The sequence below is a fragment of the Peromyscus californicus genome, unplaced genomic scaffold, assembly GCF_007827085.1.
Source record: "Peromyscus californicus insignis strain IS unplaced genomic scaffold, ASM782708v3 Scaffold_8__1_contigs__length_139910024, whole genome shotgun sequence".
Lineage (NCBI taxonomy): Eukaryota > Metazoa > Chordata > Mammalia > Rodentia > Cricetidae > Peromyscus > Peromyscus californicus.
The window spans coordinates 4,289,628-4,311,978 of NW_026294606.1; the positions used below are offsets into that span (position 1 = coordinate 4,289,628).

Consider the following 22,351-nt stretch of genomic DNA (forward strand, 5'->3'; position numbering starts at 1 on the left):
AAAAAAAAAAGAAAGAAAAGAAAGAAGACAAACAATATTAACCTCTGCCCTCACACATGCATACGCACACATGCCCATACACCTACACCACACACACACACACACACACACACACACACACACACACACATCCCCAAATGCTACAAAAAGCTCTTTGAGTTCATAATCCTTTAAAAGGTATAATCTTAGTCATTTAAGGGGTGCCTTGACTTAGGACTGAGTGCCTGAAATAGGGACCTAATATATTAGTTTAGAAATCTAGGAGCTGGGAGATGAGCTAGCTGGTAAAGTGCTTGCTGGACAGGCTCAAGGGCCTGAGTTCAACCCCCAGTGCCCACATAAAAAAGCTGGGTGTGAGATATACACTCATAGAATGGCGGCATCTTCCACAGATAGTGTCTACATGGAGAGCACGAGACTAGATCCTCATCTGTCACTCTGTATGACAGTGAACTGCAAATGCACCAAGAGTCTCAATGTGCCAGGCACTCGGGAGGCAGAGGCAGGTGGATCTCTGTGAGTTCAAGGCCAGCCTGGTCTACAGAGTGAGTTCCAGGACAGCCAGGGCTACACAGACAAACTCTGTCAAAAAAAAAAAAAAACCTGCTGGAGGAAAAAGTAAAGGAGTGCACAGTAAGACAGGCATAGGGAAGGACTTTCTAAATAGGAAAGCACTGGACAGGCTGCTGGGGGAGAAAAGGCATCAGTGATCTCACCCAGTTGTGGACCCTATGTGCTACAACACTGACTAGTCATTCTTGGCCACCCTGCCTGCCCCGTGTCTAATCTTTCCCTAGTCAGCCCAGCCCGCTATGTCCCCAGACTGAGTAAGCTCAGCTGCCTAGCCTGCCGGATCCCATAGCTCAAATCATCGTAGTCCAAAATTGCACTCTGCTCTCAGGTCACACTGGTGTACCCCATATGCTCCCTTACCAGTGTCACAGTGCCCCTGATCTGTGAGTCTGTCCAGTGTCCAAGCTCATACAATTCCACTGGTGGAAAGGATACCACACGCACCCTCCCCAAAGATGCCCCTCACACCCTAGTGTTCCCTCCACTACCTCACAATAGAGTATTCAACCTGTTCTGTGTCTGGCCCTGTGGCACCCAGAGCGTCATGCTCCCCATCTCACCCAGCCCCTACTATTCCCCATCTCAGCCTAGTTCCATCCCTCCTGAGCTGCCAGCCAGCTTCCACAGCTAGGCAAGGCGCCTTGAGCTATTTGGATGTGCTTGATGCCTAGTGGCTGCTAACTAGCCTGCCTCCTATTGCTTGTCGCCTCAGCTTAGCCCACCATGGAGCTCTTGTCCAAGTCCCTTGATTATGATGTCACATGACCCATCAACCTCCCCTTTCCTAATGTCACAATAGTGCCACCAGAGTGCCTGGTTCCACAGATCACCCCAATCCCAACTCACCCTAATCCAGCCATGGCCAGACCACAACAACCCCTTTCCCAACCTCATCCCGGTCTGTAATTACTCCTGCTGAATGGATAGGGGGCCCCCACTATGCCCAAACTCACTGTGGTATGCCTCCTCTAGCCCTGACACCTGTCCTTGTAACCTACCTCCTAGACTTCTGCTCCCTAGATTTCCAACAGCAGTTTCTGTCCTCACCATATCTGCTTTTGCCTGTCTCCACAGCCTCCCATGTTCCCTGACACACTTTAGTGGTGGCCATTAGCCCAACCTGCTACCCTACTCACCCTAGTCTGCCAGTGTACCAGGTTCCCTACACCACCTGTGCACACCAAGAACATGCCATACCTCACCTCACCTGCATCCTGTCCTCCATTCATCCTACTGAGACTGCCTAACCCTCCAGGAAAGCCAATTCCCATACTACACTGGTCAGTTTAGGAGATCATGTGCCCATGCATGCTTACATGCTCTGTTCTACAGCGCCCTAGCATGATGTCCTGCCTTGCCCCTAGATCTATACCCATGGCACCTTTTTGCCACCTGACCCCCAGCCACATCCTAGCTTGCCAGCCTGCCACGCTCCCCAACCTGTTTTATTCCACACAAGGTATCCCATTACCAACGTACCCTGCCTACTCATGAATGCAACAGTTGTCTGCTTTCCCAGGACCTGACACATACTGTCCTGTCCCTCAGCTTCCCTCCCACCTAACCAGCCCCATTACCACTTCGCTCAACTCTACCCAGTGCAACCAGCCACAAAAACCTTTGTCTGCCCAGCCTACACTTTCCCCCAGCTCACACGAGTTCTCCAGTTTCCATTCAGTTTGCCTATCAGGATGCCCACCTCATCCTGGTCTATGTAGCCCACTTTCATTCCTAGCTATTCACAGACCACACACCTGCTGGGTTCCCTAAGACTCTGCAGCTGGCTGGCCTGCCATCTAACACTGTCAGCCACTTTATCCTGTACCACCAAGCACACCCCATTCTATGACTAGCCTTACTTCTTCCCGATCTGGCTTTCCAACTACATCACCACTAAAAAAAAAATTGTATAATCATACACAAAAGAGTGCCTGAAGTTCTAATTATATACATCCCATATTTATGATAGCTTTATGATTTTAGTCTGTCCCTCTGAAGACATTGCAAGCTGACTCAAACACAAAAGTTGGTCACTGAGCATTCACAAAGTAAATATGTGAGAGAAAATTTCATCTGATAGCTAATTTGGTGAGAGAGAAAATGTTGAATTTTCTGTAGATATGTTGAAGGACATTGGTCCTGATGCAACACACTAAAAAGCAAACACTTCCAAGGAGATGCCAAGTCAGACTCTAGGCAGGAGAATTGCAAGGGTCCAGGTCAAGAGCTGCAAACAGTAAAGGGGACTGAGCTGGAGTCCTGGTCACAGAAGAAACAAACTGGAAAGCGCCCCGTGGAACTTGACGAGAAGAAAGCTGGGTGGGAATGCAGCAGCAGGCCCAGGCAGAGGACTCTGCTGGGATGAGGTTGAAGGTGGGGGGGGGGCACTGGGGGGCTGAGGGCTCATCCTCCTCCCCACCCTCACAAACCCTCTATGACTCTTCCCTGCTCTGTGATGCAGACCTGACTCTACAGTGAGGCCCACTCAGCCTCAGAACTCAGCTGCCTCAGGCAGCTGTGTGATTCACACTATGGAGAACGTCATCTCCTTTCTACATAGTGCTACTGAACCATGGTTGAGCTTACCCTCAGCCTTCGTGGATATTTACCCCAAGTGCATCTTCCTGAGTGCAGTAGGGGTGCTTCTCTTGTACCTGAGGCACCTGCTACTGAAACCCTTCTTACCCACATGGAACAATCGAGACATCAGAAAGGTGAGGCAGTATGGTGAGCTCCTAGGGGGTTTCTTCATTTGTAGCTGCCATTTCTACTCCCATGTTGTTGAATGAGTTTGGTTGCCTGGACTAGGACACTATGAAGAGGAGAGAACACTGCCATGTGAAAGCATGGGGCCTTGGATGGGGGGAATTAAGGCTAGCCTAACCCCTGGGTGTTCATGGCCCGGTGCTGAGCACCCATCCTGGTCTTATGCTTAGTCCCAGATGTCAGATTTCTGAAGGAGAACAGTGTCTCCTGACACCTGCCCCATGCCCTCGCCCACGTCCTAAGCTCCTCCACCCTCACTCCCCCAAGTTGTGCTTCAGGAGAGCAGTGCTGACCACAGACAAACGGCCTCTGAGCAGAGCCTGGAGTCCAAGATCTGTTCCCAGGACAAAGTGTCTCAGAGGGAGTGCCACTGTGGCCCTGGTCTCAGTCTGTGCTGTTTAGCGTGGGACTTCTTACTGATATTCTCAGCTGTGACTCTTGCAGACAAAAATCCTCCTTTGGTTTCTCAAAGAAGGAAAAACTGAAAGTCTTCTATCACTTTTGAAAGTAAATATAAAGGTTGGAATTAATCTTACTCGACTGGAAATCACAGTATTTTTGGTTAATGGAATTCTTTAGCATCCTAGGAAAAACAACAGAAAAAAATCATTTTTCTTTCTGTTAACAGCAACAGGGCAAAGCTAAGAAAGGAAGGAGAGCATCATCGAAAGGTAGGCACTCACCTCTAGGGTCTTATCACCTCGGTTTTCCCTTCCTGTCATTTCCATAAGAGCTGGGTCCGTGATCTGAGGCTCTCATGTCACTAGACACACACTGTCTCCCTCAAAGGAGACTGAGAAGCAGCCCTGCACCCCAGCCCTGCTCACCCATGGCCATGGAGCAGTGATCCCTGACCCGGGCAGTGAGTGCCGCCCACGCAGTGAGCACAGGGCCTGTCCAGGGAGGACTCCAGGGGGTTTTGGAGGCACAGCCCCTGCCTTCTGGTATCATGTGCATGCCTCACATCTGGGGCTCAGACATCTCTGAGGAAGCCAAGACTTGTGAGCTTCTGTGGTGTACATTGTGAGATGATGTCCACAAAGGGACTTCGTCAACAAAGAAATGCAAGTGAGCATTGCTAGTATTGTTGGTGATGAGTTCACCATGTCTACTATTTCTTGATGATTTTAGACTACAATAGCCTTAGGTGTTTCCCTTAGGGAAACGGTGTGATGCTCATGTCTCTGTCTTTTCTTCCATACGACCCACCCCCCATGCTTTCCAGAATTTAGAATCTTCCACAGAGAAGCATGGGAGAGGAGGAAGCTGCTGTCTGTTGTGCAAAGGTGACAATTTTCCCTTTCTTTCGGGGCCCATCCCATCCCCACCCCAAGGTCAATGCATCCTGGGAACTTGACATAGCCCGCTCTTGTCTTGGGAGGGATAGCTAAAGGAGTGTGTGTAAACTGGAGGCATGGAGAGAGGCTGCAGCCTCTTTGGTAGCCACGGACAGAACAAAAGGAGCAGGCACACAGGCTTGGGGTGTGTGCACCCCACATGCGCCGGTAGCCCTCTTTCTGCGCATGCTGGTTGTCCCAGCTTTGTTGCTGTTGCTGTGATAAAACACCACAACCGAAAGGACCTTTAAGGTGCAAGGTTTATTTCAGCCTATAAATCCAGATCCCAGCTGTTGAGGGAAGTTGAAGCAGGAACTTGAAGGCAGGTGAGTTCATTGCCTCCAACCACGGCACTCACTTCATAGCCAAGGAGTGGTAAAGTGGGGAATGCTGTTTGCTAGCTAGAGTGTAGGTAGGCTTATATTCTGTTAGCTTTCTTATGCATGTCAGTACCATTTGCCTAGGGATGGTGCTGCTCACAATGGGCTGGGCCTTCCTACATGAATTAACAACCAAGACAACTTTCTACATGCATGACTACGGGCCTGTCTTATCTAGGCAATCCCTCCACTGAGGCTGGTCTCTCAGATGACACTAGGTTGTGTCAAGTTGACAGATGAAGATAACTAGAACACAGGTCCTGACCACAGACCTGAACTCTGTCTTCTTCAGCCCTTTTGGACGGCTGTACGATGCCTCCCACTTTCGACAAGTACTCTGCCCAGACCCCTGCTGTGATGTGTGCAATGGAGCAACTGCCAAGGTCAGCCATCTGCTGTCGTGGGCCACCCTCGAAGATGGTGCTGCCTCTGCATCCAGTGTGCCTTCCACAGCTTCTGTGACTGAGAATTCATTTTCTCTGTCCCCTCCCCGCTCACCGAGCCCTCCAGGATGTCACACTTCGTCTCTGTCACCTGTACCTTCTCCTCCTCCCACCACTCTCTCAACTAACAAGGTCACCCCCTTGGAAGACATACTTTTGTATGCACCACAAGGTGACGCTCTGCCATCAGAGCCTGTTCTTCCAAGCACTGATTCCCCACTGGACCACATCCCATCTCATCCACTTCCCACATTTCCTCAAACAGAAGGGTCTTTACAACTGGAAATCACTCCATCCATGGCGGGCAGCCCGAGTGAGTGGTTTGTCAATGCCACAACAAACAAAGAAGCTTGTGGTTACGTGTCAGGGTTCTCATCACAGTCGGAATGCCTGGTTAAGGCCCACTCTTCTAAAGCTTTTTTGGGGAGACAAACCACAGACTATTTCACAACGCCTGGAAAACTCTCTTTCCCCAGCCCCAAAGTCCTGGTGCTGCTTGAGAGACGAGACGAAAGTCAGGCTGACTTTCTTATGCTGAAGGATGGGGAAGAAAAAGCAGAAGCTTTCCAAAAAGCACTTACAACTTGGGAGGAAATCCCAGAGTCCGCTACTGAGTCGCAGAACTCAGGAGGCTCTCGTCCTCTGGGGGGCAGCAAAAGCATGCTCAGTGAGCTGATCACGCACCAGGGGCTTGCTCAGGCTCAAACCACTGAAGACCAGTCAGAACCCAAGTTTACACAGCACTTTTGGGGTCTCCCATATCTCCACAGCGAGTCCATGAACGCTATCAGTACACTGTCAGCTCACTGTTCCTCAACCTACATCTGGTTCAACGGAACCCCAGACTCCTCAGTCCTGACTCTTCCCACACCTCTGTCTTTGCCTGAGAGCCCATCACAGATGTTGTCCCAATCTCAGTCCCAAGGTGTCCTGCTTGCCATGTCCCAGACCCAGTTTCAACCTCCAATCCCAGAGACATCATCTTCCTCTCAATCTCAGCTTAGGATCTGTGGGGTGTATTTTCATAGGTCCCAAGACAAGACAAAAACTCTGCTGCAAGCCCAAATCCACCACCTAGAATGCAGCATCATGACAAAGGTACAGCAGAGGGTGTGGGGTTTACCCTCAGTAGTCCAAAAGTCTCAGGAAGACTTTTGTCTCCTACCTTCCAAGCCCTCATTGGTCAGGCAGTCCTCCGAGACCCATGCTCCCAGGTCCGTTCCTCCTGGAGACTTTCCCCTGACTGATGCATTCCGGAAGAAACTCGAGCGCCACCTTCAAAAGCGGTTCATCCTACAGCGCTGGGGCCTGCCTCAGAGGATCTTTAAGTCTCAGCCATGGGTGAGTCCTGACCTTTCAGAGTCATCTCCGTGCAGCTACGGGCTCTCATGGGCCTCTTTCTTTCAGTACCAGGAGAGCAAAGACCCACACGACACTGCGTCGAACCAACCTGGAAGCTCGCAAGAGAGGTACTCAGAGAGTCTCTCTCTAGAGGGAAAAATGGTAAAGGCACAAGGACAGAGTCCAGAGATTGCCCAAAAATGTCTATGGAGTAACTCTAAGGGCGCTCTAGGTAATGGTCTGCAATCTGACTGTAAGACGAACCTACGAAGCCACCCAGGCAGTCTGTCAGGCAAACCTTCAGGGACCTCACAGGTGAGACAATGTCGGAAAAAACTTGAAACTGCCCTGCATCTCAAGGATGGACATGTCAAAAGCACATATGCAATGACAAAATCTGTTCTGCATCAGGCATCCGTTGGCTTAGACAACTTCAGACTGAAAGAGTCAGAGGGCAATAGACATAGCCCAGATGTGCCCAGAATATCCACTGAGGCTGGCCCTGTGCCAGTGGGTAAGCAACTGGATTCCAGCAAAACAGTCCAGGAGCCTCAAGGAACAAAGATGAATGACAAAAACACATTTGTATCCAACAAGGTCAGTAACATAGTCAAGAGAGGGCAGCTCAGTGGTCTTCAACCACAACCTACCAAGATCTTGAACACCAGCCAGTGCAAGAGTACCCAAGGGGCAGATGGGAATACAAAAAAAGTGCAAAGTACTCTGGTAGCTGGAAGGGCCCAGAAGGAAATATCAGGTTTCCAGGAAAGTCAGACATCTGACTGCAATAGTCAGCTATCTAGGGAGGAGAAATTTAAAGCAGAAAGCAGACTGCCCATCCAAGCTCTAGGGCCCCCAAATGACATGCTCCCTGCCTCCAATAAATTCACTTACAAACCTTTACCCATGCATGACCAAAGCCCTTCCAGGGGACCCATGAATGCTCCTCAGGTGCAGCAACAGGAGCCCTGGATGCCTCCTCACATCTTGGGTAAGGGCCAGGACAAGGACATCCCTCTGTCTGCCAAGAAAGTATGTCCTGCTACGTGGAGAACGAAAGAGCTTGGAGCAGGGCTTACAAGGTCTGGGACATTACAGGCCAATGGGAAGAGCTGCCATTCACAGAACAGCCCAAGCCAGGGGAATTATGGGGAGAAGCCCACCCACCCCCTGCCAGTGAAGGCGCTGACCCCTCCTGAACACCAGTTCAGGAAGCACATCAAACACCTTTTGCAGTGGCTTTCTCCTGACAGAAAGTGCAAAGGGCAGGAAACATTGCTGAGAAAAGGTGCTTCTCTATCGTCAGTGCAGGGCCCAGAGCTGTGGAAGGCAAGAGCTACCTTTCCAGGGAACACTGTCGCTCAGAAAGCCATGAGAGACCCTGGGAGAGTCCCCAAGGAGCAACTGGGACATAGGCATATTGCAGCAGACACCATGCACCCCCATGTGCCCCTATCTCCTTCTATCAAGCCTGTGAAAACTAATCCAAAGAAAGTATCTTGGGTCCCAGCCGAGCCAGTGCAGGGGTACCCATTCCACCACAAAGCAACCTGCCCTAAGGTGCCAAGTCCCAGGTCCTACAACCAGGCCACTGCTTTTGTTGGTCCAAAGAGATGGGTAGACGACAGGGACAGACAGTCCCACAAAGGTATGGTTTTACAGCCACACCCACCTGCACCCTACAGGTAGCCAGGGCCTCAACGAAACCTCCTCTCCTTGGGCAGCACCACCCTTTACTGTAGGGACTCCTTTCTTCCCCAGAAATAATCTCTCTTATTAATGGTACTGATTGCCCCCAATAAATGTTCTGATGAAGTAGTGTCTTTTGTGTGTACTGTATGTGTGGTATGTATGGTATAGACTTTAGATGACTTGGGGTTTGTGTTTAGGGAAAGGGCTGGGTTAATTCAACTTCACCAAGTCCCCCTGTGTGCTTCTGAGAGGTGACCTGGTTCTCTGGGTTTTTGTTTTTGTGTTTCATTTTTCAGACAGTTTCTATTGGTAGCCTTGGCTGTCTTGGAACTCCCTCTGTAGGCCAGGCTGGCCTTAAACTCAGAGATCCACCTGCCTTTGCCTCTTAAGTGCTGGGATCAAAAGTGTGTGCTGCCACTGCCACCTCCACCCGGCTTCCTGGGCTCTTGTTAAGAATGGATGTGGGCTCCACAGCCACTAGTCTACATACAGTTCATGGGCTTCCACTAGTGTGGCCGGTCATCTCTGCACGTCTTTCCATCATGATCTCGACATCCCATGCCTGCAGAATCCCTCCTCTCTCTCATTGATTGGATTCCTGGAGCTCAGCCTGGAGCCTGACTGTGGGTGGATCTCTGCATCCGCCTCCATCAGTCACTGGACAAAGGCTCTATGATGATAGTTAGGGTATTCATTAGACTGATCACCAGAGTAGACTAGTGGCTGTGGAGCCCCCATGGAACTGGACTAGGCCCTCTGGATATGGAAGATGGTTGTTTGGCTCTTGCTGTTTGGGGGGCACCCAAGCAGGGGGATCGGGATCCATCACTGGCGCATGGGCAGGCTTTTGGGAGCCTGGTGCCTGTGGTGTGATGCCTTGCACAGCCTTGGAGCAGTGGGGAGGGGCTTGGCCCTGCCTAGGCTGAGAGTGCTGGGCTCTGCTGACTCCCCATGGGAGACCTTGATTTGGGGGATGTGGGGATGTGGGGTGGCTTGGGAGGGAGGGTGGGAGGAGGGAGGAGGGGGGATCTGTGGGTGGTATGTAGAGTGAGTAGAACATTTCTTAATAAAGAAAAATGAAAAGAAACAAAAAAAATGGATGTGATGTGCCTCGGAAAGAACCTTGGGTGCTGCTTAGCTCTAGGCTGAGCCTTATTGCCAGTGTGTGGCAGCCACTCCTCCCCATCACTGACTTTCATATGCGTGAGAGCAGAGGTCTCCTTCCCATAGATGTGCCGCCTACAAAGACCAGTTAATCCCATGAGAACGGAACAATTTTGGTAGCTTTCGGTAAGCAGTGCATTTGGAGCTGTTGCTATAGACGACGTTGGGAAGCATCTGCGGCAGTAGATGCTACTTACACAGGCTCTGACGGGTGCTTCTTAATGGCTCTCAGAAACCTTGCTGTTTTCTCTTTGCCACTGAATTGTGTCCACTAGAAAACCACGCAGGGAAATAGTTCTCCTCCCTGGTCATTTCTTTAGCCTGTCTAGAGTGTGGTGGTATTTTACTTGTACTGAAATGTGATTTTAATTGTATGTTAATAAATAAAGTTGCTCGGGGGTCAGAGCTATTAGAGCCATAGCAAGAGCGTGGCAATGGTAGCACACGCCTTTAATCCCAGCACTTGGTAGACAGAGCTAGGTAGATCTCTGTGTGTAAAAAGATACAGCCAGCATTGGAGACACACGCCTTTAATCTCAATCCCAACCATAGAAGACCTGGAATTCTCTACAGAGGCAGTCATGTGTTTGGGTTTACAACCAATGAGAAGGCAGAACAGAAAGGCTATAAAGACAAACACACAGGAAGTAGCTCCCTTTTTGGAGAGCTCTCTTGGCTGAAGCAGGAAGGGTAAGGCTCTTAGTTCTGACCTCTTGGCTTTCTTCTCTGAATCGGCTCTGTGTTTCTTATTTAATAAGACGGTTGGTTACATCTACATTTGGTGCCCAACGTGGGGCAAGAGTTTCCACCTAAAACCTAAGAAAAGATTCTAAGATGGAACTAAAAACAGCTTCCTAATTGTCTCTCTCAAATGAGTAGCAGTTGCCGGTTTGAGCTACTGATGGGTTCCTAGACTGCGTGTTCAATGTGTATGGCGTGTATGGCGGGAATGAGGCCTCTGCAAGTGGCATATTAAGCTGTGTGGTGGATTTAGCCTTTGCGAGTACAAAACAAAAAAAGAGGTTTCTGGGCTACACACTGCTTGGATAAAAGCATAGACCCACGATAGCTCCCAGAGCTCGTGGAAAACGCACCACCGCCATGTTGGGAAGCTGAGGTGGGTGGAGCCAGCAGTCACAGCTGCTGCAGTTTAAAACAATAGATTCACAATAAGACAGATTCAGATGTAATAGTTTACAATGTATGTAAAAGATACGTAGGCTTGAAAGAAACAAAAAAGGTGATATATATACAGTTATAGAAACAAATAGTTTTAAAAAATAAAGTCTTTAAAGAGACAGTAAAATTAATATAAAAAATAAGCCACATAAAGATAAATATTACACAGAGAATCTGGATTGTGTTGTCTTTGGGATTTTTAACTGCAGAAAAACATTTGATTGTAAAAGCTGTTGAGTTAAACCAATATGTATTTTTTTTTTTTTTTTTTTTTGGTTTTTCGAGACAGGGTTTCTCTGTGTAGCTTTGCGCCTCTCCTGGAACTCACTTGGTAGTCCAGGCTGGCCTCGAACTCACAGAGATCCGCCTGGCTCTGCCTCCCGAGTGCTGGGATTAAAGGCGTGTGCCACCACCGCCCAGCCAATATGTATATTTTAAAGATACCTTGACTTCAAAATTTGGATGTAAGGATGTGTTGCCTTGGAAAGGAGGCTCTGCTTTTGTTTCCACAGAAAGCAAGAGGCTATGGGTTTGTTCCAGATTAAGATACATCAGGTTTGACCAGCCAAGACCCCTTAAAAGGTCTCTGATGACACCATGGCCCAGATGATCCAACATCCAGAATGGTTTGAAGGCAACTGGCTCAGACAATACAGCCTCATGGACTACTCCATAATCCTAAAATTTTCTTTGTGTCCCCATAAGATACAGCGCCCCCCTCCAGCAGGAATTAATAAGAGAAGCTACGCCCAAATTCCCAAATTATATGTAATTTTACTTTGTTAAGGTTAAAACCTTAACAATGAGCCACACAAGACGCTGACAGGATGACATTGGGCAGGGAAGTAGGGAAGAGTCTAGGGACGCTGGGGTCATTAGGAGTAGCAATGTCATCCCTCTCCATCTTTATGCTTGTCACACATTCCTGCTCAAATACACATGTCCCTTACTCTTAGCATTTTTTGAAAAAAAAAAAAGAAAAGGGGAAGTGCTGTGGGATGGTCTGTATGTCAAGTGTGTTGCTGATTGGTCAATAAATAAATCACTGATTGGCCAGTGGCCAGGCAGGAAGTATAGGCAGGACAAGGAGGAGAATAAAACTGGGAAGTGGAAGGCTGAGTCAGAGACACTGCCAGCCGCCATGATGAGAAACAGCATGTGAAGATGCCAATAAGCCACGAGCCACGTGGCAAGGTATAGATTTATAGAAATGGATTAATTTAAGCTGTAAGAACAGTTAGCAAGAAGCCTGCCACAGCCATACAGTTTGTAACCAATATAAGTCTCTGTGTTTACTTGGTCGGGTCTGAGTGGCTGTGGGACTGGCAGGTGAGAGAGATTTGTCCTGACTGTGGGCCAGGCAGGAAAACTCTAGCTACACTAGAGTGACAATACTTTCTGAGAAAATCGTCACCCTGCTGTCAGTGTTAGAAACATTTCCTGAGATTCCACCTTCCTTTCAGGTTAAAAAAATGCTAAGAGTAAGGGAGATGTGTATTTGAGCAGGAATGTGTGACAAACATAAAGATGGAGAGGGATGACATTGCTACTCCTAATGACCCCAGCATCCCTAGACTCTTCCCTACTTCCCTGCCCAATGTCATCCTGTCAGCGTCTTGTGTGGCTCATTGCTGCCAGTGTCAGAGCTTACATAGGTGGTCCCCCAAGTGCTGGCGTCAGTAGGGTTGTTGTCCACCCACTCCTCGCACCCTTGGGGTGTGGAGAACACGTGGTGTTGCCCTAGCGCTGCATGGCGTTGGTGCTGCACCTGCCCTGTCGGCACGCCCATTTCCCAGACTGACCGCTTGTCTCCATTGTCCTGACTTCTATTGCTGGGATGAAACAGGACCAAAACCAACCTGGGGAGCAGAGGGTTCTTTTGCTCACACACTCCAAGTTACATCAACGGAAGCCAAGGCAGGAACTTAAAAAGAACAGGAACCTGGAGGCAGGAACTGATGCAGAGGCCATGGAGGGATGCTGCCTACTGGCTTGCTCTTCATGGTTTGTTCAGCCTGCTTTCTTATAGAACCCAGGACCACCAGCCCAGGAGTATCCCCATCCACAATGTGTAGGCCCGCCCCCATCAGTCATTTATTTAAAAAAAAAATGCCCTATAGACTTGCCTACAGCCAACTTTAGGAGGCATTTTCTCGATTGGGATTCCCTCCTCTCAGATGACTTGAGTCTGCGTCAAGTTGACCAAAACCCAGTCAGCACATCTACACAACATTCTTCCAGGCTTCAAACTAACCCTAATAACTATCTCTGCCTGGCTTTTCAGCCTACAATTACCCTCACTCATGTTGTCTTGCCCTGCCAACCTGGCCAGTTAATATTAACACACTAGCCAGCTGACTACTGACCAGTCACTGTGACTGGCCCCCAGAAGCCCCTAGTCCTGCTCCCCAGGCAATCCTAGCAGGCCTTCCAAGCCTCACTTTATTCTAGTCCACTCCACTCACTGCAGCCCACTCCACGTGCTATTTCCCAGCTTATTCTCTCACATGACCAACTAACCTACCAGTTGGGGCATTTTCCCAGAATTCCTTGGCATGGTCTGTCTGCTAGGCTGCCTGGTTGCCCAAGTCACACTGCTGTACAGCCACATCACTGTAATCCCACCCCTTTGCCTGCAACCAGCCTGGTTCAGGGTCCCCCTGTTCTGTCTGCCATTCTGTGGTGCTGAGTGCTGTTCTACTCCATCAAGTACAACACATTCCCCAGTGCACTGATCTTCTCATGCCGCTCCATTCCATCAAGTGCACTGCTGTCTCCCAGACCCCACGACAGACCTACCATACCTGGTCTACCAGTTACCCTAGTCTACCACAGTAACATCCCACTTGTCTCCCATGTCTGCTTATCCTGTTTTCTGTGCATCCTACTCAGCCTAGCCCCCTGCTTCTCCATGAGCTAGCAGTTTTTCCATTTCTGGCTTGCCTTACTCCACCTCACCTCATCTGCCTGCTAGCCTGCTCTGCTCCATAGATTACCTTAGTCCACACGGACACCATTTTACCACTTCACCCGGATTGCTGTTGCCTGGCCTGTGACCCCTCTGTTCCTCAGCTTACCCTATCCATCATCTTTGGCCTAGCAGTCTGCCATTTGCCTATCTGACCCCATTCCACCAAGTACATCCCATTCCATAACATGTTCTAGTGTGGCTGCCTGTCTTACCCTAAGGTAGCCTATTTGTCTGGCTCTACAGTTGATCCTATCATCTGGCTGGCTTGCCTTCCCTTGTCTCCAGATTCATCCCAGTCCACTGTCATGTGACTGGCTCTCCTATATCATTCCTCCATCCCCATTCCCCAACCTCCCCCTGGTCAATGGCAGTCTGACAGCCAAGCTCAAATTTCCCATTTGTGGCCAGCTGTCCTGCTAGTCTTTCTAGGCTCCTGTCTCCCACTAGTGACAACATAGTGAATGGTTACCAACTTACCGTAGTCCACAGCCACCTGACCTGTCAGACTATAGTATACACTGATACCCAGACCAGTTGCTCAACTTACTTTAAAACACACACACACACACACACACACACACACACACACACACACACACACTCCAGAAGGAGCCCACTCGCCTAGTGGGCTTGAGCCCACCCAGCTAAATAAGTAACCTCCTAGGTGGCAGTGCCTTCAAAGTACACCTGTGTGTACCGAGATGGTGGTGGCTGTGGGTGTGGGCAGAGGGCTAACCCAGAGTGAGAGCCAGGAAGGCCTCTGTGAGATCTCAGGCTCAAGTAGCTTCAGGATGTGGACTTGGGAAGAGGCTGCTGGGCCAAGTGGTCCCTTACTTGCTTTTAGTATGGCTGCTAGCCTCCTTGTCTGGGATGCTTCCTCCCGTTTGTCCATCTGCCTCCTCAAATACCATCTGGACCATGCCTCCAGTGTCCATTGTACCCACAAACCTTGGAGTCTCCCTCCTGAGGGCCACATGTTGATGGCTTGTCCTGTCGTAAGAGATGGAGTCTGAGGAAGAGTTTGCCTCCATCATGCCTGTCCCATTGTCCCAAAGCCTGGTTAAGTTCCTTTTTCCTGTTTGTACCTCTTCAGACACTCTACTTTGAATTAATTAGTGTGGAAATTCTACTGTCTTGAAGAGTAGCCGAATGCCTGCAGTCTCCCAACTCAGGCTTGTCTACCCAGTCTACTGTTTCTCAAACCATGCAAGTTAACTACTGGACTGGGCAGCCCAAGTTGTTTTCTGGCTCACCCTAGACTGCCATTAAGCCATGCTTCTTTTCTCACCACATTATACTGCCAAGTGGCATGTTAGCCCACCCTGTTTACCATGGTTTGTGCAGCGTGAAAAACTCACTTCTCCCCAGTGTGCACTCTGTCGTTACCCAGTCCACCATGTATCTTACCTGATCTATTCCACCCAAGCGCATTCTCCCTTTTAACCAACTCTATGCAGCGTGCTTCATCCCTTACACCTGTTCTCTCCTCAGTCTACCAGCAATCCAATGACCTTGAGAAGCTGCTCATAGGACTTGGTTTAAGCACATCTGTACTTTCTTCCTAGATTCCACCTTAATCACATAGGATCCTCTGCAGCAATAGATGCAAATACAAGTAAGGCTCATATGTGGCATCTGAACTGACAACTGGTGCTTAGACTTGACTAAGTCTCTCTATTCCAAGAAACTTACCTGCCCTTGTCACATGACAATGACTTCATCCTAGGGGACTACTGGTCTCAAGAATATAGAAAAGATCTGAGAGGAAAAGTGTGTGCTAAGGAACACAGTTGAAAACAAAGCTACCTCCTCTGAACACGAGGGAGTGAAGACTCTCTTCTTGGTATGTGGTTCACATCCTTTCACAAGAATCTCAGAAAATAGTGCATCTTTTGGAAGAGGCATAAAGAGGCAGAGAGCAAAAGCTGATGTGACTAGGTCCTTTCCCTAAGTCCAGCTCTGGTATTAACCCATACCACACACGACACACATTTTCAGTACATTTATTGGGTAAATCAATACTGTCAGCAGAGGAAAAATGACTGTTGGGTAGAAAACATATTCCCAGGAAATCTGGATAGGCATTTTCTTTGGGTAATAGAAACAAACTTCCCAACACTGCCTTCAACACAGAGAAGGGCAGCCGAGATACTCTGGTCAGCTTGACGCCTACAGACAGGACTTTGGCAGGACTCGGGTTCCCTGCGAAGCATCCATGAGGGAAGTCTCCACTGTCTCAGCTTTCCCTGCAGTGCCACACCTCTCAGGGGCTGTCTGCCCTTGTCCTGGGCTGCAGGACTCTGCCCCTCGCACTTGAGAGCAGGCAGCTTGGCAGCAGGAGTGATGCCTCTGGACAGGCTCTGCCTGAGACTGTGGTTGTACCTCCTGCTGAGTTCCTTCAGGCCCCATGAGGGGAGGCACAGGTGCCTGGGGACAGGGGATGACTGCCCCAAGCCTGTGCCCTAGTTGCTTCCTGAGGACTACCCCGGGGTTTCTCACACACTTCTGAGCTTCAGGGTTCCCACAAAACTCATAGCTCCCTTTGATGAGGCTTGTGCCCCTCACAGATGGTGATGGGGAGCTGCCTTTGGCCAGGGACCTTTCCTCCCCTTTGTGTTTTCTCCCAGGGGACATCCACTGCACGAAGCACTTCACCTGGTTGGTGAACTGATTTTCCGGAGGCTGCGCCTTAGGTGACAGCGCTGGTGAAGATGTGTGTCCACATGTTTCCTCTGGTGCCCTGCCCTGAACAGAGTACTCCTTCCCTCTGGCTTGGGATGTCCCTAAGCCTGCATCCCCTCCACCAAGTTTTCCTGCCTCAGCTGCCAGTGGGGACACTCCCTTGGCAGCTGGGGGACACTCCCTGTTCTGGCACTTGCCTGAGACATGTGCAGGGAACCAGGGACCCTGCCCTGGCTCCATGCTGACTCCCACAGTGGACAAGTGCACCTGCAGTACCTGAGAAGCTGCCATGTCCCCACTGGAGGGGCCCTGGCATTTGGAAGTCATTTCTTTTGAGGCTGAGGGCACCTCAGGCAGGCCTGCCACCTGGATGGGTTGCCCACTCACTGAGGGCAACACGACTCCTATGGGCACCTGACTTTTACAGTCAGATGTCTCAGGGTTGTAGGGAACTGTTCCCTGCAGGGACTGACATGGAGTCCCATGGCTCCCTGGGGGGTAGGTGCCTTGGGTGGCTGTCAAGATCTTAGTGGACTGTGGGTGAAGACCAGGGAGTTCCTCTTCCTTGAGTAGCTCTGTGGACCCCTCAGCCATGGAGCCCCCTCCCCAGCCCATCCTTGCCCCCTGAGGCCCCTGTGTGTTGGTGCTGGAAGCCAGTGTCTCATCTGTTGGCCCATCTGGTCTCATGGGCAGCTCTGGGCTGAGTCTAGTGTCTGATCCAGACTGTGGCAGGCTGCCTTTGTCTACCATACTGGGTGTCCAGGGCTGGATCGGTGCTCTGCCTCTTTGAGCTATGCTAAGGTCTTTGTCTACAAACACCTTCTTGTTCTCAGAGGTTGGCCGCATCTTCCTCACAGGCGAGGAAGCAGGGAGAGGCACTTCTTGGATGGGCATGAAATTCATTGTCCCCAGTCGGTCTCCACTGGGGTTTCTTGGCAGGAACCTGGAGGACTGGCCAGAATTCACTCCAGAAACGGTGTGGGGGGGAACGTGGAACTTAGAGAAAAAATGAGATGGCTCCACTTTAGTCGCATAGGACTCAAAGGACTCCTCCACTCTTTGGGGAAGACCAAATGTCATCCTCCTGCCAAAGGTTTTAATGTGTTCCTCCAGCATCTTTTCTTTGCTAGGACTAAGTGACAAACTACGCTGGTGTTTTCCCAGTGGGTCTTCCTCACCTGCCAATGGTGCCAGATCTTTCACTTGTCTGGGGGGCGTCTCAGGTGGAGGCTGTGCCAAGTTGACAGAATGCCATGATCTCACCACAGTGCTAGGGATCTGACTCTCTCGGATTTCTTTAGTTTTCCTGCTCAGGTGTTCTTCCAGTGCATTTTCGATCCTTTTCTGACACTGGTTCACCCGTGAGGGGCTTGAAAGTTGGCCTGACTGACTCCCTGCATGATGCTCCTGGTCTGTCTTCAAGTCAGACTGCGGACTGTTCGCTGGGGCCTTCTGAAAGTTACTCTGGAGATGGTCTTTTTTGCCCATGTCTTGACTGTATGTCTGTGCTTTGACCTCAGTCTCCTCTAGCGGATGACTCTCTGAGGTACCGTTGTGAAGGCTTCCAGATCCACTCAGTACAATAGTGTGTGACTCTCTGCTGCCCAGATGCTTATAGAGAGAGATCCATGAGAGGCCACGACTTTTTCTTGACTCAGAGAAGTTGACCAACTCTGACTGAGGACACGTGAGTGACACAGACTCACTGATCCTGTGGGGCAGGCCCCAGCGGTGTTGAATGAGTCTCTTTCGGAGGTGGTGCTCTAGTTTTTTATGGAGCTCATTGGTGAGGGGGAAGTCTCCGGGAAGGATGGGCCTGGGAGTATAAGACTTGAAGGATTGACTTGCCAGTAAGCACTTAGGAGGTGGGGGACAAAAAGCATCCTGAGACTTTTGGATCACAGAGGGTAAGCCCCACACTCTCTCCTGCCTTTTTTTCAAGATGTTATATTCTAGGTACTGTGTTTCAGATGGACCAAGGGGCTGTGCTTTTTCCTGGGGTCTGTGAAAACGCACCCCACAGACCCTAACCTGAGTCTGAGGAGAAAGTGTCAAGACAGAGATTGGGGGGTTGGGTTGAGGCTGAGCCTGAGACTCAGCAGGAAGGTTATGTTGGGAATGAGATTGGGACAGGGGCTGTAGCCAGGTCTGTGATTGACTCTTGGTCACAAACAGAGGTGTGGGGAGAGTAACAGCTGGGGAACTGTCAGCTCTGGAGGCTTCAGCCGTAGAGTTGAAGCCGACAAATGTTGAGGAATGGTCAAGTGAGGCAGTGGTGGGGGGGTGCAAGGCCTCACTGTGTAGAGAAGGGGGACCCCAGAAGCGTTGGGTGGGTTTAGGCTCTGCATGGTCTTCAGAGGTCTTGAGGTGAGGGACCTGCTGGTGCAGGTGCTTGGCCTTGCTGCTTGTTGAATGAGAGGCAGCCAGATCATGTGACTTAGTCAGTGAGGATGCTGATGAGAGCTTCTCCAAAGAATGGGGATACTTTATAAAACATTCCTGGTTCTTCTCCTCATCCTTGGTTGTAAGGAAATCACCCCCTGTTTTGTCTTGCCTTTTGAGTTGTACCAGGGCATCAGAGTTGGGAGGCAAAAGGTTTCCAGACTCTAGGTCTCCCTTCAAAGAGACTTGAGAAGCATGGGGTTCTGCAAGATGTTGGTTAAAGGCATATGCTAAATCTGAAGATAATGGACCATCCACAGCAGGCCGCTGCTGGGGGGAGTCCCACCCTGGCCGGCTTCCATAGCCAATGCCTTTGGTTGTTGGGACACGAATGGACACTTCACTGGGTTTGCTTACCACAGATATAGTGGTTTTCAGTTGGAGGACCACTTCTGACTCCTGTGCTTCTTTTGTTGGAAGAGTAAAAGAGGCAAGTGCATAGGGTTGGGTAGGAGCCGGTAGAAATTTAGGGTTCAAGGGAGGCCTTGGCTCTGGTATCAGAAAGTCACCCAGTGGTGTGGAAGAAAGCAAGCTTCCTAAGGGGGCAAAGTGGTTAGGAGAGAGAATGGAGGGGTTCAGTGGTAAAGGCCCGTGTGGAATGGATGGAGTTGAGTGTCCTGGCTGGTTTGCTGTGAGCTGAGGGGACAGAATAAATGAGGCCTTTGTCCCAGGAGCTGTGGAAGCCAAGCAGAAATGAGAGGCAACACCGTCTTCGAGGGTGGCCTGGGAGAACAGATGACTGACCTTGCTGGTTGCTCTGTGACACACATTGTAGAGGGGAGCTGGATGTAGCAGTTGATCATAAAGAGTGGCATCATACGGCTCTCCCAAGGGGCTGCAGGAGACAAGAGGTTCAAGCTGGAACTGGGGCCAGCGTGTGGAAATGAAGGCCTGCTCCTCTGGCCAGAGTACAGGCACCTGTGCTTTGAGTTCCATCCATATTGTCCCCTGGTTGTCCTCTGTAACCTCTTCCAACACACTGTCCCTATGTCCAACCCACCCCCCGCCCCCGACAAGGGCAGGATGCACGGAATCCCTGGGAAGCAGGGGATGTGTGGTAAAGGGACCAGGACAGGAAGTAAAAGTATCACCTTTGCTGGGTTGTCTGCTGCAGCTTCCTTCTCTCCTCTGCTCTCTGGAAAGTTCCCTCACCTTAAAAAAAGTATGATCGTGGATTACACAGATTGGAGGCAGAAGCTAGGACTGCACAAGAGTAGTTATGAGAAAACACACAGGCCGGTCATTCCCGAAAGCACTAAGAACCATGACAAGTGGTCCATGAGAACACTCAGAACGTTCACACCTGCGCAGCTTCATCTGCTAATCCCTCCACCTGTGTTGCCCCAAGTGATGCTCAAAACCACTGCAGGAAACACTGGTCAGTGGTTTCCTCACAGCTCTCTGAGCTCCCAGGAATGAAGCACTGGACACAAAGCCAGGAAACATGACCTGTGCTCCAAAGCAGCCAGTCCTCCCTCCCCCACATCTCACAGGAGCCCCAAGGGGCTGTGCCCACTGCACACGACTGTCACGGCATCATAGGCATGAAGGAACGGAGTGGGGACTCAGAGAAGTGTCTGGGGACTGACCGTCTTCATGAGTCTCTCTTTCCTGACTAAGGGACTGTGTACAGCAAGTGACATCCTCAGATCCTAGACCTGTACCTTTACGGGAAGGACACGATGGGGAGCCTGGGAAGATAAGGTCAAAGGCAGACACCTACCTTTAAGTGATCCCCTGGTTTCCTTGGCTTTCTCCTGCAGCTGTTAACAACAAGGGTAGAATAAGCACGCGGGACTTACTGGTTTTGCTGCCCTTCCTAAGCTGTTCAGAACTCCATTGCTCAGGCACACCCTGAGGTCTGCTGAAGAGAGCTTGTTTTAATATTAACCGTGAAGGTGACCAGTTGTCTTCACTCTTCTCCTTTGGAAAACTAAAGGACAATGTGGTGTTCTCTCTGAGGACAGAGTTCACAGCTGTGCTCCTCCTAAGGGTTTTGAGTCGTAGGGTCAAAGATTGGGTTCATGCTCTCTTCAGAGACTTCGCCAACATTCAGCACTGTGGTCCTGGCCAGTTCATCACAGAAGAAGGTGGTTGAGGGGACATATGATGTGGGAATGGATTATGGGATCAAGTGTCAGGAGAGCACAAGACTGTAGCCAAGCCACTAGGGCCAGTTTCAGACTTTGTCCTGGAAACTTCAGCCACACACAGAGAGGAAGGTGTGCTGTGGGCACCAGAGACCTGAGTCCTCCCTGAATCCTCTCGTGCCTACTAGAACAGTGGTCTCTTCTCCTCCCACACCTCCCCTCTCCCTCCTCCCCCTCCCTCTCTCCTCCCCCTCCTCTCCTCCTCCTCCCCTTCCCTCTCTCCTCCCCCTCCTCTCCCCCCTTCCCCCTCTTTTCCCCTCCTCCCCCTCCCCTCTCCCTCCTCTGCTCCCCTCCCCTCCCCCTCCTCACCTCCCCCTCCTCTCCTCCCCCCTTCTCTCTTTCCCTCTCCCCCCTCTGCTCCCCCGTCCTCCCCCTCCTCTCCCCCTCCTCCCCTTCCCCCTCTGCTCCCCCCTCCTCCCCTCTCCTCCCCTCCCCTCCTCTCTTCTCAGTGTTCCATCTCAGATATCCCTCTGACAGCCAAGCTCATCCCATAGCCAGAGGACAGAAGTGCAGCTCACAAGGAAGACTCTCTTGGGAACTCACCATGCTTCCTTACCTTTTGGCTGTATTTCTTTTTCCACAATGATGGTAAAACCAGTTTCAATATCAGGTAGCAAATGTACAGAAGCAGCAGCCCCAGCCCACTCAGTAAGGTGAAGTTGAGGTCTATATGATAGGAAGCTGAACCAAAGGTCAGCCATGCCTCAGTGAGGCCATTCAGAGATGAGAGAATGTTCTCCATAGTGTAAACAGCATGGCTGCCTAAGGTGACTACTGATTCTGAGGGTTCATGGGCTTGACTAGAGTCCCAAGCCTGCATCACAGAGCAGGAGAGTCACAAGGGTTTCTGAGGGTGGGGATGAGGGTGTGTCTTCAGCCCTTCCCCCACCCACAGGCAGCTCTTCAGAGCCCTCTGCCCAACCCTGCTGTGCTGCAGGCCACGGGAATATATCATAAGAACTCAGCTGGTTATGGCAAAGTCACTACCTGGAGGGATCAGGGAATTCCTCCAGAGGAAGCCAAATCCCAAGGAGTTTTTGGTGTTACTTGGCCTGTTATATATCAGCTGTCTTCTGTTATGAAAATCATGTGTGCCTTCATAGTTTTTCCAATTGACTTCCCCCTAAGAAGGGCTAACAGTGTGGACTGATCACTCTCCGGACATACACATTCCAAGTATTTGGAGAACAGCCTCAGGAAAGGCTTTCTCTGGAATCAGATTATCTCCCTT

General features: G+C 50.4%; 2 protein-coding genes across 2 annotated transcripts; one reads left to right on the forward strand and one right to left on the reverse strand.

Annotated features, from left to right (window-relative positions):
• Positions 1–3,104: 3,104 nt before the first annotated feature.
• LOC128104042 (spermatogenesis-associated protein 31D1-like) lies at positions 3,105–8,580 on the forward strand. The gene is made up of 4 exons (XM_052728791.1): positions 3,105–3,287; positions 3,968–4,010; positions 4,565–4,625; positions 5,349–8,580. The coding sequence occupies exons 1-4, from the start codon at positions 3,105–3,107 to the stop codon at positions 8,527–8,529; spliced, it is 3,468 nt and encodes a 1,155-aa protein (XP_052584751.1). The 3' UTR covers positions 8,530–8,580.
• A 7,435-nt stretch (positions 8,581–16,015) lies between these two features.
• On the reverse strand, positions 16,016–21,862 carry LOC128103715 (spermatogenesis-associated protein 31D3-like). The gene is made up of 3 exons (XM_052728314.1): positions 21,677–21,862; positions 20,694–20,733; positions 16,016–19,869 (listed from the first exon to the last, which is right to left on the reverse strand). Exons 1-3 carry the CDS (start codon positions 21,860–21,862, stop codon positions 16,016–16,018), a joined length of 4,080 nt encoding a protein of 1,359 aa, XP_052584274.1.
• Positions 21,863–22,351: the final 489 nt, after the last annotated feature.